General features: G+C 47.4%; 1 protein-coding gene and 1 pseudogene across 1 annotated transcript; one reads left to right on the top strand and one right to left on the bottom strand.

Annotated features, from left to right (window-relative positions):
- Positions 1-6,187: 6,187 nt before the first annotated feature.
- LOC100756308 lies at positions 6,188-6,607 on the top strand (annotated as a pseudogene).
- A 1,353-nt stretch (positions 6,608-7,960) lies between these two features.
- Cidec (cell death inducing DFFA like effector c) lies at positions 7,961-17,476 on the bottom strand. The gene is made up of 6 exons (XM_027429095.1): positions 17,330-17,476; positions 17,041-17,118; positions 15,612-15,765; positions 13,368-13,526; positions 13,095-13,285; positions 7,961-8,999 (listed from the first exon to the last, which is right to left on the bottom strand). The coding sequence occupies exons 1-6, from the start codon at positions 17,332-17,334 to the stop codon at positions 8,837-8,839; spliced, it is 750 nt and encodes a 249-aa protein (XP_027284896.1). The 5' UTR covers positions 17,335-17,476; the 3' UTR covers positions 7,961-8,836.
- Positions 17,477-17,565: the final 89 nt, after the last annotated feature.

Raw genomic sequence — 17,565 nt, 5'->3', positions numbered from 1 at the left:
AACCCATCCTTGTAAAGCAGAGGGAGAAGGTGAAGCCCCACAGCCTTCGGGCCAGGGCACCTGCATGGAAATGGTCTGCGACATTAACCATCCCATGACTGTGGCTCAGGTGGTAGAGAGATTTTTCTAGGATGCACGAGTTCCTGGGTTCGATCCCCAGCACCACACGAAGACCAAGATCACAGATACAGACTGAGTTGGAGACCAGCCTGGGATATGTAAGGCCCTTCTATCACAAGAAAAACAAACTAGGCCGGGTGTGGTGGTGCTCTTCTTCAACAGAGGCCAACCTGGTCTAGACAGTGAGTTTCAGGACAGCCGGAGCTACACAGAGAAACCCTGTCCCCCCCCCCCAAAAAAAAAAAAGAAAAGAAAAACAAGCTTGGTGCGGTCCACATAGTAAGTTCCACACTGGCCAGTATGTTGTTAATTCCAAAGATGGAATGAGTGTAAGGAAAAAGGCCAGCCAAAGAAACACACTTTGGCTCTGCAACCAGAACCAAAGAAATGCACCCTTGTCAGAAGCCAGCCTTGGCGACCCCCCATGCCTAGCTAGCCGCCAGCTAGCCTAGCATCCCACCCCTCAGGTTCCAGGACCTGGCCTGAGAAGCAACTAACACCTTCCCCCATTTCCTTAGTTAGTGCTTGAGATAAACATAGGAGATTCCAGATACCTGGCCTGAGAAGCAACTAACACCTATTCTTTCTCCACACAGGAGATTCCGGATACCTGCCTGAGAGCAATTAACATTCATTCCTCCCCCACCTCCTTTTTCTCTGCTTCCTCCTTTCTCTATAAAAACCCCTTGTAATAATCAATAAATGGGCCTTGACAAGAAAACCTGCTTGGTCCCGCTCTTTCTTTCCCGCCCATCATTTTCAGGCGTGATCCACCTCGGACTCAGGAATTACCGGAGCCCCGAGGGCCGGGGTACACCCTGACCCTGAAACCAGTGCCAGAGAAACACACTTTGGCCCTGGAATCAGAGCCAGTGAAAGAAATACACCCTGGCTCTAAAATCACAGTCAAAAGGCTAAAAAGGACCAGTGAAAGGAACACACTTTGGCCCTGAAACCAGAGCCAAATCTAACCCTAAACCTGTGCAGAAAACCAACCAATCCCTGAGCAGGAGATCTAGCCATTCTGAGCTCAGGGATTGAAATCTGACCAATCCCCACCCTGGAAATCTCCCTGGGAAAACTCTGCCCCCCCTAAGAATCCCTATATAAACCCTGTGCCTGTTCAGCTTCAGGCTGCCTGGCTGCCCTCTGCCACTGGATTCTTGAATGAGGTTTGGGTAAGAACTTTCGCCGGAGCAGAGACCACCCTACACACTGGCTCTCCAGGGGACTGGAGTTGAACTGTTACAATTTAACCAGGGAAACCCTCTCCTCCCCAAGCAGAGCTGATACACTGAGGAAGGCCTTTCCCTGAAGCAGGGCTGTAAGCCGCTATGCTTACTGTGACCTGTGGCATTCCTTGGCTCCTAAACGCCAGAATACCTTTCCATCCCAGCTGTAACACTCAGTATTCTGTGACTCCGGAGTGCCAGAATACTTTGCATCTGAGCCATAACACAGTATTCTTTGGCTCCCGAGTACCAGAATCCATTCCTTCCCATCCAATCCGTTGAAATGCTTACAATGAGAAAAACCACGAACCCAAATCATTGAGACCAAATTAATTAAAGTTTTTTTTTCATTCATGTACGAGACTGCCTCCCCCCAAGGCCTGATTTGAGAGGTCAGCATTGGATGTGAGGAAGACAAGGGGGTTTTGTTGTTTTGGTTTTTTGAGACAGGGTTTCTCTGTGTAGCTTTGGAGCCTGTCCTGGAACTTGCCCTGTAGATTAGGTTGGCCTAGAACTCTCAGAGATCTGCCTGCCTCTGCCACTTGAGTGCTAGGATTAAAGGCATGTGCCACCACCGCCTGGCCTCACCTGGATCACACAGACACATATATACATAATTAATAAAATACAGACCTGGCCTTTAATCCCAGCACTAATCTACATAGTGAGTTGCAGGACAACCAGAGTTACATGACCCTGTCTCAAAAAAAAAAAAAAAAAAAAAAACAACCTAAATAAATAAAATGCAGAAAGTAACAATATGTACATAATAAAAATAATGAAATAATAACATAATTGAGGAACAGTGGGGCATGGTGGCATGTGCCTTTAATCCCATCACTTACTGATCTACATCCCAAGCCTGAAGGACCTTGCTGAAAGGGCTCCAGCACTAGACTGTTGCTTCTGGCAGAGAAAGTGGCTCTCAACCTGCTGGTCAACGACCCCTTTGGGGGGTAGAAGGGCCCTTTCACAGGGGTAGCCTAAGACCATCAGAAAATACAGATATTCACATTACAATTCATAACAGTAGCAAAATTACAGTTATAAGGTAGCAACAAAAATAATTCTATGGTTAGGGGTGGGTCTCCATAACATGAGGAACTGTATTAAAGGTTGCAGCATTAGGAAGGTTGAGAACCACCAATTTAGGGGCAGATGCTGCCTCCTTCACAGCACTCAGCCACAGTTGTGTTGTGTCCTTGTTGAGGTTCTATCCGGTCCTCCAAAGTTCAGCTGTGGGAAACTAAATCTTTAACTTCATAATAATGGTAATTGGAGGCTGGAGTAATTAGTACCAGATAAAATCATGAAGAGTGTGCTTCCATGATGGCCATTAACAGCTTTCTAAGGAGAGCAGAGAAAAAAACCTTTTCCTCGTTGTGGAATGACTTCCTCCGTGTTGGTGTGCACCAGAAAGGCCCCCTGCTTGTGCTAAGTGGAGCTATGCCATGCTCTTGGACTCTGCAGCCTCTAGAACCATGATCCAGATCAACTGTGTGTCTGTGTGATTTGTTTTATTTTTATTATGTGTGCATGCCTGTGTGTCTGCGTAAGTGTATACCATATGTGTTGCAGGTGCACGGAGAGGCCAAAAAAGGGGCATCAGATCCTCCGAAGCTAGAGTTTTAGGCAGTCGAGAGCCTCCACGTGGGTGCTGGGAACTGAACTCAGAGCCTCTGCAAGCTCAGCCAGTGCTCAGCCAGTGCTCCTCAGTTTGTGTGCTTGTTTTCAGTACTGCAGATGGATCCAGGACCCCACACGTGCCAGGCAAGCATTCTCTCACTGAGCTGCACCCTCAGACTGGTCTCAGGTGGTTTGTTATAGCAACAGAAAACAGACATGTGGAAGGAGTGATGGCGTATCTTGACTGAGAGGAGGAATAACTTGGCTACTCGCACAGCACATGTCTGGGCAGGTTCACAAGGAGGCTTCCAGGGACAATTGGCACCTAAGAACCCTGACCTAATGAATGGATGAACCATTCAGAATTTGGATGGGTTCTTGGGGGGGGGGTGAGGGAACTGTGGTGGGTGGGGACTGCTTGGAGGAAGTAGGGTGTTTGTTGTGGGTGGCTCTCGGAGGCTATGTCTTACATTGGCTCCTTTCTGTTTTGGTTCTTTCAATTTCCTGTCTACACTGTTGTGTGCTATTCTGCTACAACCGCCTCACCCAGTAGATTGCAGCCTCTGTTAATCAAGACAGGGTCTTACTGTGTAGCCCTGGCTGGCCTGGAACTCATAGAGATCTGTTTCTTCTGCCTCTTGAGTGCTGGAATTAAAGACGTGTGCCACCACCACCACCTGACCTAGAGGACAACTTTATTTTTTTTAATTTTTTATTTATTATGTACACATTGTTCCTGCCTGCGCACCAGAAGAGGGCACCAGATCTCATTATACATGGCTGTGAGCCACCATGTGGGTGCTGGTACTTGAACTCAGGACCTCTGGAAAAGCAGCCGGTGCTCTTAACCTCTGAGCCATCTCTCCAGCCCCCTGGATGATTAATTGTAGAAGTTTCAGTTCTTTCTTTTTGTTTTTGTTTTTTGAGACAGAGTCACACTACGTATCTTCAACTGATCTGGAACATGCTACGTAGACAAGGCTGGCTTCAAATGTGTGTCAATGTTCCTGCCTCTGCTTCCAGAGTGCTGGGATTATAGGCATGTCCCTAAATCTGTTATTTTTTTAAACACTTATTTTTGAGGGGGAGTCGGTGGTGGTGCTGTTGTACGTACATATGTAGAGATCAAAGGGCATCTTGTGGGAGTCTGTTCTCTCCTTCCACCAATGGGTTCTAGGGACTGAATTCAGGTTCTGGAGCTTGACAGCAAGCACCTTAATCTGCTACAACATCTTGTTGGTACTAAATCCATGGAGAATTGAAAGGATTGTTTATTGTTGGGCCCGGGAATATAGCTCTGTGGTAGTAGAATGCTTGCCTAATATGTGTGAGATTCTTAAAAAATCATTGATTGTTTTCTTAAACCAACTTTTTATTTTGTTAAAACCAACTTTTAAAGGATATATCTAGGCATGGTGGCACACAGCATTAACCCTAGCACTTGAGAGATAGAGGCAGGCAGATCTCCTATGAATTTGAGGCCATCCTATTCTACGAGTTCCAGTACAGCCAGGACTACAGGACTGTGTGATATGCACAACACAGGAAGGACTGATGACAAATTTGGTAAAAAAAAGAAAGAAAAACAGCAAGTGGTTTCACATTGTCCGGCTTCACCTGGAGTGGGTGACTGTGGGTACTCCTGAAGCCTCCCAGGAGTGGGTGACTATTCTGTCAGACTGTGGGTATTCCCGAAGCCTCCTAGGAGGCCTCCTGTGCATCACAGAAGTGGCTTGAGCAAGAACTTGGGACAGACTGGGCAAGTGCACAGCTATAATCCCAGCACTGCAGAGGTGAGGGCTGATGGGTCAGGAGCTCACAGTTATCCTTGACTACAGGAAGTCTGAGGCCAGTCTGAGCTATGTGAGACTCTAAAACATACATGAGTCAGTGAGTTGGCTCAGCCAGTAAGGGTGCTTGATACCAAGTCTGACCACCTGAGTCTGATCCCCAGAATCCACATGGTAGGAGCAGAGAACCAACTCCCAGGAGCTGTCCTTTGACCTCTGGACTTATGCTATTGCATATGCATACCAATACATAACTCCCTAAAATACAAAATACATATGTTTGGGCTTTTTGTTTGTTTTGTTTTGTTTTTTCGAGACAGGTTTCTCTGTGTAGCTTTGGAGCCTATCCTGGCACTCGCTCTGGACACCAGGCTGGCCTCCAACTCACAGAGATCTGCCTGCCTCTGCCTCCCGAGTGCTGGGATTAAAGGCGTGTGCCACCAACGCCCGACTGATGTTTGGGCTTTTTTGATGGTTTTTATGTGTGTGTGTGTGTGTGTGTGTGTGTGTGTGTGTGTGTGTGTGTAATTAGAAGGAGAAAGAGAGAGAGGGAGAGAGAGACAGAGAGACAGAGACAGAGACAGAGACAGAGAGAGGAGAGAGAGCCAAAGTCTGGTTTGTGGCCCATTCAACTAAGCAGACTTCTCCTCCACCAATGGTGTCCACCAATGGCCCAGGAAAGGCCATTTCCCCACTTGAACCAGCGCCTGGCCCTCTGGAGGGTTAGTTCCTTTACTCTTTGGAGGTCTCCCTCCCTGCCCCATAGCAGGCTGCCCTCTCTTGCTCCCTTCCCACAGGCAGCTACCTTCATCCCAGTGGGCTATGAGCTCCTGGAAGAAAAGGAGGAGCCAAATTTTGCCTAGGCTGAGGGCTCAGTGCCAGGTGGCAGCCACAGTCAACTGCTGAACTTGTGAAACTGGACCCCAGGAGAAGAAGCCTGGGACAAACATCAGCTTGCATCAGCTCCCTCTGGCTCAGTTACAGCTTTGCAGCAGGTGTGGACAGGCTGGTGCTTCAGCAATGGGAAACAGGACTGATGCAAACCAGGCCTCCAGGAGGCCAAGCCCTGGAGCCAGCCTGCAGTGAACCAGCCTCCAGCCACATCTACAACTGTGTGAGGGCCTAGAATAGAAAGTGTACTTGACCTGTCTGTCCTTGAGTGCTCTTCTCTTCTCACACTTGGCTCCAGGCATGGGGCAGCTTCCAGCGATGGCTTTCCAGACAAGCTTGAGTAACTTGGCCCTTTGTCTTAGTGTTTTCTAAATCCAAATAGGCTTTACAGGGAGGATTGTGAAATTATGTTAGCTTTGGATCTGAGAGCCAGACTGAAACCTGGCTTCCTACAGGCCTAGTCTTTCCTGCTTAGGTCAGTTACCTGTCACTAATAAATGGGGGCTCCTTTTCCTACCAGCCACCAAGATGGCTGAAGTGGAGGAGAAGAAATGAACCTTCCACAAATTCACATACTACAATGTGGACCTGGATCAGCTGTTGACAGGTTCTAGGAACTGCTGATGCAGTTGTACAGCACCCCAGAGGTGGTGTCTGAACCACGGCCTGTGGCAGAAGCAGTACTCGCTACTCAAACACCTGAGAAAGCTCAAGAAGGAGGCACCAACCATGGAGTAACCCGAGGTGCTGAAGACCCACCTGAGGGACACGATCATCCTGCCTGAGATGGTGTGTGTGTACAATGGCAAAACCTTCAGCCAGGTGGAAATCAAACCAGAGCTGATCAACTGCTACCTAGGCGAGCTCTTCATCACCTCCAAGCCCATGAAGCATGGCCAGCCTGGTATTGGTGCCACCCACTCCTCCAGCTGCATCCCCCTCAAGTAGCTGTGGCCAACAAAGACTCATGTTTAAAAAGAAAATTGGAAGCCAGGCATTGGTGGCACACGCCTTTAATCCCAGCACTCGGGAGACAGAGGCAGGTGGATCTCTGTGAGTTGGAGGCCAGCCTGGTCTCCAGAGCGAGTGCCAGGATAGGCTCCAAAGCTACACAGAGAAACCCTGTCTCGAAAAACCAAAAATAAATAAATAAATAAATAAATAAATAAATAAATAAAATAAAGAAAAGAAAAGAAAAGAAAAGAAAAATGGGGGCTCACTCTGAGAAGACCTGACTCCTCCTCCTCCTCAGAACTCTCTGGTTTGTTTTTGCAGTGCTGGAGTCACTGTGCCAGGCTAGAGACTCACTGCAATCTGAGGGTGGAAGTGCTGAGCAGGAACAGGGAACTGTGTATAAGCTGGCATAGGCATTGATAAATTCCCCTGTAGATGGACCAGGACCTTTCAACCCGAACACATGGAAAGTTATTGTAAAATACAACAGTTGGGAATCAAAAGAGTGGTTTGATCCACCTTACAGGCAAATTTCATTCGGAAACTGACAACACATATGGATCATGTGGTCTGCCTGAATATCAAATATGGCAGGCCTCAAAAATCAACTGCAGATTTTTAATATAACATTTAATTATTCATCTATTAATTAATTTATTCTGTCTCATAATATCAAACCTTATCTATTAAAAGGGAGCAGGGCTGGGGATGTGGCTCAGTTGGTAGAGAATTTGCCTAGCATGCTGGAAACCCTGGGTTCCGGGTTCAATCCCCAGAGCCACGTAAATTGGATGTGGTGTTTCACATCTGTAATGCTAGCACTTAGGAAGTGGAAACAAATGGATCATAAGTTCAAGGTCATCCTCCACTACATAATAAATTTGGAGCCAGCCTAGGCTTCTGTATCTAGAAGAAAAAACAGGGCACCACTGATGCAACTCATTGCATAAAAGCAATTGCTGTGTGAGCCTGACAATCCAAGCTCAATCCTTAGAACCAAGAGTGGAATGAAAGTTGTCTTCTGGGCCATGCACGCCTTTGATCCCAGCACTCGGGAGGCAGAGGCAAGTGGATCTCTGTGAGTTCGAGGCCAGCCTGGTCTACAGAGTGAGTTCCAGGATAGGCTCCAAAGCTACACAGAGAAACCCTGTCTCAAAAAAAAAAAAAAAAAAAAAACAAAAAAAAAGAAGGTTGTCCTCTGACCTCCACACCTGCACCATAGTACTGGCATACCAACACACACACACACACACACACACACACACACACACACACACACCAGTAATGACAAATGCTATCTCCTGTAATTCTCGGCAAATAGTTTCAAACAAAGAACACAGGCAAAGATGAGGTATTGGCATAAATAATTTACTTCAGGCTCTAATACCATACATTAGTGGGGAATGAGAACAAAAGGAGGAATTGTCTGACTTCCCCTGGGGATCACAAACTCTATCCATTCGGCCCAGCAAGGGCGCCAATGAAAGGTGAAGAAGCCACGATTCCATCCAAGTCCAGCTTGGTGAACCAGTGAGTTTACTAGGTTACTTACAGGTGGGGCCTGGGTGACTCAAAATCACAGGTGACTCCCTCCAAATCTGCATCAGTGACATCCTGGCTTTAGTTAACCTTTTACCTCTTATATACTCTAGCACCGCCCCCAAGATCATGAGCAGCTGGGGCGGGGCAGGAGGGAGGAATGGCTGGGATTTCAGGTGCTAAGACCCCCTGACACTCTCCTCCCTTTCTAATACAGGTGTTAACTATTTCCATACCCTAGCCATAGGCCTCACCGTCACTGTGGCATTTGGTTCATTTTGTTGTCTTGATTCAGGTCAAAGTATTCTGGAGGCCACCATAGCAATGTCTGTTGCTTGATGAGCATGGTCAAGGCAGGAGGGGACTGCAGAGAGGGAGTGGCACATAGGGATGGCATGTGAAGACCGAGTGGCAGACTTGGTGCCAAAGCCTGCCAGGGACAAGTGTTTGTCCCCTAAACTACCTGTGACATGAAGGAAGGAACTGAGCCAGGCTAGGAAGTTCTCCCGTGACCAGCCCACCCCAGAGCTCCAGCCCTTCCTGCAGTTTCCTTGGTGCTGTGCTGTGAGAGGGGTGCAGGTTGGTGAGAAGCTCTCCAGCTGCCAGGCTTGTGGGTGCTTCTAGCAGAGTGCAAGGTCTCCAGTCACATCCTTGGCTGGGGACGGCATCTGAGGACTTGAGCCTTCATTGCAGCATCTTCAGACAGGCGGGGAGGAGGGAGGAGGTCTTGGCCTTGGACGGCTGTTCTTCCTCAGTGGCATCCAGGAACTGCTGCATATAACTGGAGGAGCCAAGCAGCATGTGGCCTGTGGCCTGCATGCTGAAGAGGGCCCAGCGGAGCATTTCCCTGGGAGACAGCAAGGCACTCAGGTTAAACACTCCCCATGCTATCTCCCCAAATGTCTTCTCCATTTTTCTATGCTGGCCTAAAGCAGTTGGCTTCAAGTTAGACTTCTTTCTTTGTTTCTACTTCTTTTATTTTTGAGATAGAATCTTAACACTTTATCTCAGGTTAGCTAGAAACTCATTTATGTAGCTCAGTCTGGCTTTGAACTCACAGAAATCTCCTGCCTCAATCTCCTGATGCTGTTGCAGTTATGGGCCACCACACCTAACTTTTTTTGGTTTGGTTTGGTTTTGATTTGGCTCTTTTTGAAACAGAATCTGGAGATCCTCCTGTCTTGTCCTCCCAAGTGCTAGGTATACAGACATGTCCCACCATACTGGGCTCAAGCTAGCTTTTCTCCTTAGGAAGATTTAAGTGTCACTAAAGTAAAATGACAAAAATGCTTCCAAGTACAGACAGGAACTGGGAACCAGGCTCATAGCTAGCCATCCCCTTACACACAGTTCTGCCTCTACTCTTGTGACAACTTTTCTGGAACCCCTTGCTTTTTCCCATGCTTAACTTGAGTTCTCAAAACAAAGCTTTTTATTTTCTTGTAATGATATTTTGTTTCTTTCTTTTCTCTTCTATGGTGCTGGGGATGGAACCCAGGGCTTTATTTGTGCATAAGCAGCTGACCTGCCATGGAGCTATGTCCCCAGCCCCATATATATTTTTTTTCAAGACAGGGTTTCTCTGTGTAGCTTTGGAGCCTATCCTGGCACTCACTCTGGAGACTAGGCTGGCCTCAAACTCACAGAGATCCGCCTGCCTCTGCCTCCCGAGTGCTGGGATTAAAGGCGTGTGCCACCAACGCTCGGCATCCAGCCCCATATTTTTTAAACTACTCTGGACCAGCCAGATTAATTTACATAACACATGTCTACCCTTTGTAACACTGCTTCTTAGACTTTATAGTCTTCCCAGGCCAGTTCTCAGAATGCTGGCCACAAGGCTCCCATGCCTGATATCATATTCTAAGCATAGAACTTGGACCAGACAGGGCTGAACACTGATCCAGAATGGTTTGTTTATATCTAAAATATTTAAAATATATTTTAAAATATTATAAAGATGGGTGATGTAACTAATTTAGTGCTTGCCTTTCATGAACAAAGCCCTGGGTTTGATCCCCAGCACCGCAATAACCCAGAGTGGTAATATAGGACTGTAAACCTAGGATCCAGCACTGTGGAGGTAGAAGCAGGTGGATCCCAAGTTCAAAGTCATCCTTGGCTACATAGCAAGTGTGAGACCAGCCTGAGATACATGAGACCCTGAAAAAAAAAAAAAAAAAAAAAAAAAAAAAGCTTTAACTGTTCTGGTTCTGAGCTCCAGCAGCCAGAAGCTTTGTGACTTGTAAAATGGGTAATGAGTTTGAAACTAATGTGAAGCACTTAGCATTTGGTCTGATGGACAGAAAATGGGACATGCAGCCAAGAGCAGCTGGCTGAATGCAACTTCTCCCACAGCTATTGACAAGGGCTCGGCAGGGGTCACTAGGAGTTGCTGGTCTTAAGAACAATAAGGAAGAGAAAACACAAGAAAGAGAAATACTGCCAGGCCGCGGTGGCACATGCCTTTAATCCCAGCACTCAGGAAGTAGAGACAGGCAAATCTCTGTGAGTTCGAGGCCAGCCTAGTCTTCAGAGCAAGTTCCAGGACAGCTACGGTTACATAGTGATACCCTGTCTCAAAAAAGCATATATATATATATATATATATATATATATATATATATATATATAATTTAGTGGCCTGAGGCAATGGCTCAGTGGGTAAAGTGCTTGCCATATGGCCATGAGGCCCTGAAAGCCCATGTAAAACTGGGGATGGCTGCCTGTATCTGTGACCCCAGTACTCCTCTCATGGTGAGACAGAGAGACAAGAGACTCCTCTGAAGCTTTCAGGCCAGCAAGCCTGGCCCAGACAACAGACAAACAGCAAAGACCCTGCTTGAAACACAGTGGAAGATGAGACCAGCACCTTAGGCTGTCCTCTGACTTCGAAATGCCCACATTGGTGCCCACATTCACACACATATAGAGATAAAGACTGGCTGGGCAGTGGTGACACACGCCTTTAATGCCAGCACCCTTGAGGCAGAGGCAGTTAGATCTCTGAGTCCAAGGCCAGCCTGGTCTACAGAGTGAGTTTCAAGACAGCCAGGGCAACACAGAGAAATAAGAAAAGAGAAAAAAAAAAGATATAAAGACTGAAACTGAAAATATAATATATTAGGGCTAGAAGTATAACTTAATTAGGGCATGGTGCTTGTCTAGCATGTATGAAGGTCCTGGTTTAATCCCCAGCTTTGAAGCATGTGTGTGTGTTTGTTTCTTTTTGTGGTACTGGGGAACTGGACACAAGGCCTTAGGCAAGTGCTCTGCCATTGAACTACAGCCTCAGCTTTCTTTTCTTTTTTAAAAATGTTTATTTATTTTATGTATATGAGTACTCTATCTGCATGTATGACTTTATGCTAGAAGAGGGCGTGAGATCCCACTATAGATGGTTGTGAGCTACCATGTGGGTGCTGGGAATTGAACTCAGGACCTCAGGAACAGCAGCCAGTGCTCTTAACCGTTGAGCCATCTCTCCAGCCCCCTCAGCTTTCTTTTTACCCCCCCCCCCACACACACAATATCTCTCTAAGTTGCCCAGTTTAGCCTTGAACTTACTCTGTAGCCTAGGCAAGCTTCTAATTTGCCATCCTCCTGTCTCAATTTCCTAGGCACCTGGGAGTACAAGGCCATGTATAGCTTTATATATATGTTTCGTGCAGTGCCTTCAAAGTTATTTCTCAAATTAGAGAACTGAGTTTTGACTCTAGCCAGCCAGTCTTAAAAAGGAATGAAAATAAGGCCTATTCTACAAATGAATGAACCTTGAAAACAGAATTCTTGTGGGGAAAGAATCATGATCCCATTTCTATGAGGTCTCTAGGATAGATCAATGGAGCAACAGAAAGTAGAGTAAAGGTGAGCAGGGTCTCGGGAGAGGGCTGAGAACCATTATTTACTGAGTACAGCTTCTGCTGCCTGGTGCAAAGGTTCTGGAAACCAAGGCAATGCTTGCACAACATGATTAGTTACTTCATGCTAGACACTTCAAGCGGCCACAGTTGAAAAATGTTGAATGTGCAGATTTTAGCACGGGGGTTTTTTCTTGAAGGTCTCATTGTGTAGCTCTAGCTAGAATTTGGAACTTGAAATGTAGACCAGGCTAGCCTAAAATTCTCAGGAGATCTACCTGCCTCTGCCTCCTGAATGCTGGCTGGGATTAAGGGAGTGAGCTACCACACCTGACCCCTTAGTACATTTTTTTTTTTAAATCACAGTAACACCACTAAGTCACTCAGCTAACCACAGTTTGACATCAGTTTTTATTTTCTCTAAGTTTTTATTTTTGTTGTTGTTTTATTTTGTTTTTCAAGACAGGGTTTCTCTGTGTAACAGCCCTAGCTACCCTGGAACTTGGTCTGTAAACCAGACTGGCCTTGAACTCACAGAGACTCACCTGCCTCAGCCTCCCGAGTGCTGGGACCAAAGATATGACTCCTGGCCTTTTTATTTTCTTTCCATGTATAGTAGGGGTTATGCACCTGAGTGCAGTGCCCACAGTGGTCAGAAGAGGGCAACATATCTCCTAGAGTTGCAGTTACATGTGGTTGTGAGCTGGCTGAGGTTGGTGCCGGGAACTGGACCTAGGTCCTCGGGCTGAGTGGTTCCCTTTTTCTGTTTTTGTTTTCAATACAGGGTCTGATCTGGCCCAGGCTGTCCTTGAACTCCTGATTCTACACCTCCAAAGTACTGGAATTATAGTTACATTTTCACTTACAAAAATATTAGCTGTGGAAATAGCTCAGGATATGAGTGTGTGCTTAGCATGCGTGCTGCCCTGGGTCCTATCCCCAGCACACAAAAGAAAGCACATGGCTGTCATTCTTTGTTAGCCCCCCAGTGCCAACCCAGGCTTTGAGAGAGTTCAGCTTTGGGTAGACACAAAGGACCTCTGGTTAGCTAGTCTCCCACCCTGCTGTCCCAATCCACTCACTTCACGACGCGCTTGGCCCGGTAGCAGTGCAGGTCATAGGAAAGTGTGTATGTGTCATAGAGGGTCGCCTTCACGTTCAGGCAGCCGATGAAGTCCTGGGGGTTCAGCTTGTATAGGTCAAAGGTTACCCGGGCCACATCAATCTTCTTTGTTGGCTTCTGGGAAAGGGATAGCTGTGGTCTCGTCTTGCGCTGCAAGACAAGTCCATGTTAGCTCGCCTCTGGGACTCCTTCCACGCCCTCGACACTCACCCCTGCTGGAGGAGACTGTCACCTGTTCTGATGGGGGCTTCCACTTCTGCCCCTTCTGCAGGACCATGAACACAGTATCTCTTGCCAGGGCTTGGAAGTATTCTTCTGTCTCAACAATCGTGCCGTCTTCCTCCAGCACGAGGGAGAAGGGCTTGTCTTTAAGTTTCAAGATATCCTGGGCCTGGAAAAGAAGGTTGGTGACATTTCTGCCATCCCTATGGAGCCACAGAGTTGAGGAGCAAAGGCCCGCAGTAAAGCACTTCAGCTGCCAGAGAGAAAGCAAGTGAGCTGCCATCCATCCGTGCGATGGACTGACTGTCACTGTGGGGGCCCACTCAAGGGCTGTGTCTCAGTACTTCCTACTCCCAAGAAGGAGTGTAGTCTAATAGAATGGGAGTCATATGTGAGGTCTTTTTTATTGAGAAATAAATTACATACCATGCTGGGCAATATTAGGAGTCATATCGAAGGCCTTGGGCAAGCTAGGCAAACTGCAGCATTGAACTATATCCCCAGCCTTCTTTGTACTTTTTGTTTGGAGACAGGATCATACTAAGTTGTTTAGGTTGGCCTGGACCTCACTGTGTAGTATAGGTAGGCCTCAGCCTTCTATTTAGATCTTCTTGACTCAGCCTCCTAAGTAACTTGGATTACAGGCCTACACTACCAGGCCTAGCTAAACTTTATTTTGTTGGTGGTGGTTTTTTGTTTCTTTTGCTATGTAGCCGTGGCTGGCCTTGAACTCACAGAGATCCACCTGCCTCTGTCTCCCAAGTGCTGGGGTTAAAGGCACGTTGTTATGGAATAATCTTTTGGTACACTGTGAAGTTGTGTGTTTGTCAAGGCGCCTTCTGACTGGTTTAATAAAAGAACTGACTGGCCAGTAGCTAGGCAGGAGGTATAGGCAGGAAAGCAAGACACAGAGGACTCTGTGAAGAAGGGCAGAGTCTTGGGAGTCATGAGCAAATGCAGAGGGAAGCAAGATGAAAGAAGGTACCACTATGATGCAGAGGGTAGATAGTAAAAGGATTAATTTAAGTCATATGAGCTAGCTAAACACAACTCTAAGCTATCAGCCAAGCATTTATAACTAATAATGAGTCTTTGTGTAGTTATTTGAGAACTGGCTGTCGGGATAGAAAAGTCTGTCTATAGTGTGCATCACCATACCTGGCCACTATTTTAAATTTTTATTTTTAATTATGCGTATATGTATGTATGTGGGTCCCCTGGAGCATGTGATTGTGAGCTGCCCAGTGTGAGAGCTGGGAACTGAACCTCTGTCCTCTGAAAGTGCTTTTAACAACTGAGCCACCACTCTAGCCCCAACAACTCATTTGTAATCTTGTTCCTGCCAAAGCTACATGGCATGAACTGAAGAAACAGGTCATTCAAAACTGAGGGACAGGAAATAAAATAACTGGCTTGCCATCTTTAAAAGCCAGCTAGAAGAATCAGCAGGTAAGGGTACTTGCAGTGCAAACTTTAGCATTTGAGTTCAATACCTGGAGCCCACAGTAGAAGGAGAGAAATGACTCCCAAATGTTGCCCTGTGACCTCCACGTGTACCCTGTGGCATGGGCATGCCAGTGCTCACACACACGCATCATAGACTTACAGTAATAATTTTAAATATAAAATAAAACTGTCTGGATTTGCAGGACAATCAGCAGTGCTCCAGCAGAGTCTCAAGATAAGCTTGGGGGGGGTCTTGTTTTGTAACCCTAGTTGGGCAGGAACCCCTATATAGAGACCAGGCTGACCTCAAACATGTGGTCCTCTTGCTTCTTCATGCATCACCACACTCAGCCTTAGTTTTAATTTCTTTTGAGGCATACCCAGAGTATCCTGGAACTCAATTATGTAGCCCAGGCTAGCCTCAAACCTGAGATCTTCCTACCCTAGTCTCCCAAATTCTGGTCTCCCAGATACGAGCCACCATGCCTGGCTCATTTCTCCACGTGTAAGAGATATGGGGAAGGGGAATGAATGGCCCTTTCAGCAAGAAAATAACCACCCACCCACGGTTGGTGTGAAAGACGGTAGTGCACTGCCCTCCTTCTGTCACTTGACCATGTCACTTATCACACACACATCTCTCCAGGCGGAAATGCCAACCCTCCAGTGCCAACACCTTTCTCCGCTTAAGACCATGCCACGCATGCGCACAGACTTCAGGGCTCTCCAGAAACCGAAGCAGCCGGCAGGCTCAACTCTCAGCCAAGGCCTGGAGAGAGCCTATGCAGGGTACCGGCAGATCCCTTACCTTGCCCAGGAGGTCCTCCAGGCTGTGAGCCATGATGCCTTTGCGAACCTTCCGATCTGCCGTGCTAACTCGACAGGGCCTCGCCCTGGGGACTTCCCGGCTGGGCTTAGACACCAGCTGTTGGGTCACCACTGCGGTGCTCACTGCTACATGCCTGGGGACAACAGTCTGTACATCAGATGACCTGCCTGCGGCTACCAGGTCTGCCCATGCCTGCCTGCTTGCTGAGTTCAGGTGTGACCTTTCCTTCCAACCAATCAAGGCTGCTTCAGGCGGCTTTCACAAAGTCCATCAGAAGACACAGCTCCGATTTGGAGGGGCAGGGAAATCAGCGGGAATCTTGCTTAAATCAGACTCACTTCAGTGCCTCTGAGTGGGGCCCAAGGGACTGCTAACAAGTCCCCAAGCTGTGTCAGTGTGGCTGGTTCTTGGACCAGCCACATTCTCCTGTGGATGGCTTCTGCTTTTGTGGCCTTGTTCACCTTGCCTAAGAAGCAGGGTGAAATGGAGCTGGTGTGTGTATATATGTGGTGTGTGTGTGTGTGTGTAAATCGGCCTGTAGAATATGTGGGTACTCTGAGGTACACAGGGTAGAAAGAAAGGACAGAGAGAATTTGGGTCTTGGCTGGAATTCCAAGTTTCTCTCTGTTACGGATTTGCTAGGTGACAGCATACCCAGCCTGTGACTCAGTTTCCTCATCTGTTGACTTGGCATAGTTGCCACCACTTCCCAGAGAGGAATGAGGCTCCTGGGAGATCAGGAACGAAGGCACCTGGTGCCCAGCCTGACCCTTTCTACTCCAGATGTGATGGGAACTGTGGCAGTGACAGAGAGTAAGATGGGGACTGTCTAGACTGCAAGATCTTGGGTGCTACCCTAGGCCTCCTGAATCAGATCTGTGGGGGTTTATTGTAAGATTTTGTCTGTTTTGTTTTAATGGGGGTCTTGCTTATTTGTTTGTTTTTTGAGATAGCATCTCCATATATAGCCCTGGTTTACTGGAACTAACTTCCTCATCTCTGTCTCTGTCTCTGTCTCTGTCTCTCTCTCTCTCTCTCTGGACCTGGACCTATGCAGACCAGACTCAAACTCACCAAGATCCTCATGCCACTGCTCCCCAAGTGCCAGGATTCAAAGCATATGCCACCATGCCTGGCCATATCAGCTAGACACCCACATGACTTTTTTTTTTTTTTGTCTTTTAAAATGGGATGCCTATGTAGCCCTGACTGACCTGGAAGTTGCTGTGCCCACTACAGGCTGGCCTCAAACTCAGATCTGCCTGCGTCTGCCTCCTGAGTGCTGGGATTGAAAGCGTGTACCATCACATCCAGCCCGTACATGGTTTTTATACCTATTAAAGTTTTCAAAGTTCTAATAGATGGCTCCCCAGCTTTCCCCTTCCTTCCCATACCCAGCTCTCCTTACCTGGACAGTGACTTGGGGTACAGGAGGCTGAGAGACTTCATGGCATAGTCCATCCTTGTCAGCTGGATTGTGTTGGACCTGGATCGGAGGCAGTAACCTATCTGGTTAGAGTGGGAAGGGAGGGAGGGGTTCCTCTCTTTCTTTCTTTGACTCAATGGATCCCAGCCCCCACACGGCAACCCTCTGCCCCAGTCTCTCCTCCTACCCCCCAATTTCCCTGAATCCACACCAACTACACTGAGTCAGCGTCTACCATCCCCACCCATTCCACAGCCCCAGAACAACTCACTCCATGTTTCTCTGCCCCAAGCTCTGGTTACACTGAGCTGAGGAACCCAAGTCAAGGCTGAAGAGGCCCTCACTGATTTGTCCCTGTCCCTGGGGGCAGAGTCCACATTATGCTGGCAGGAGGTGAGTCATACCACCTCATGCTGTGAGAGACTTGAAAGTCACCTATTGTCCAGAAACTCCACAGGCAGTCAGACCTTGGAGAGCCTGCTCTAACCATGGGCCCTTGAGCAATAA

Source organism: Cricetulus griseus, chromosome 8 (genome assembly GCF_003668045.3).
Source record: "Cricetulus griseus strain 17A/GY chromosome 8, alternate assembly CriGri-PICRH-1.0, whole genome shotgun sequence".
NCBI classification, from domain to species: Eukaryota; Metazoa; Chordata; class Mammalia; order Rodentia; family Cricetidae; genus Cricetulus; species Cricetulus griseus.
The sequence above is the reverse complement of the archived record's forward strand: the minus strand, read 5'-3'. Positions and strand labels throughout refer to the sequence as shown.

Coding starts and splice junctions, on each gene's coding strand:
- Cidec (XM_027429095.1), bottom strand. Junction 13,527..15,611: donor TGGAGGACCTCCTGGGCAAG/GTAAGGGATCTG, acceptor CTTCTTTTCCAG/GCCCAGGATATCTTGAAACT. Junction 13,286..13,367: donor GGAAGCCCCCATCAGAACAG/GTGACAGTCTCC, acceptor CTTGTCTTGCAG/CGCAAGACGAGACCACAGCT.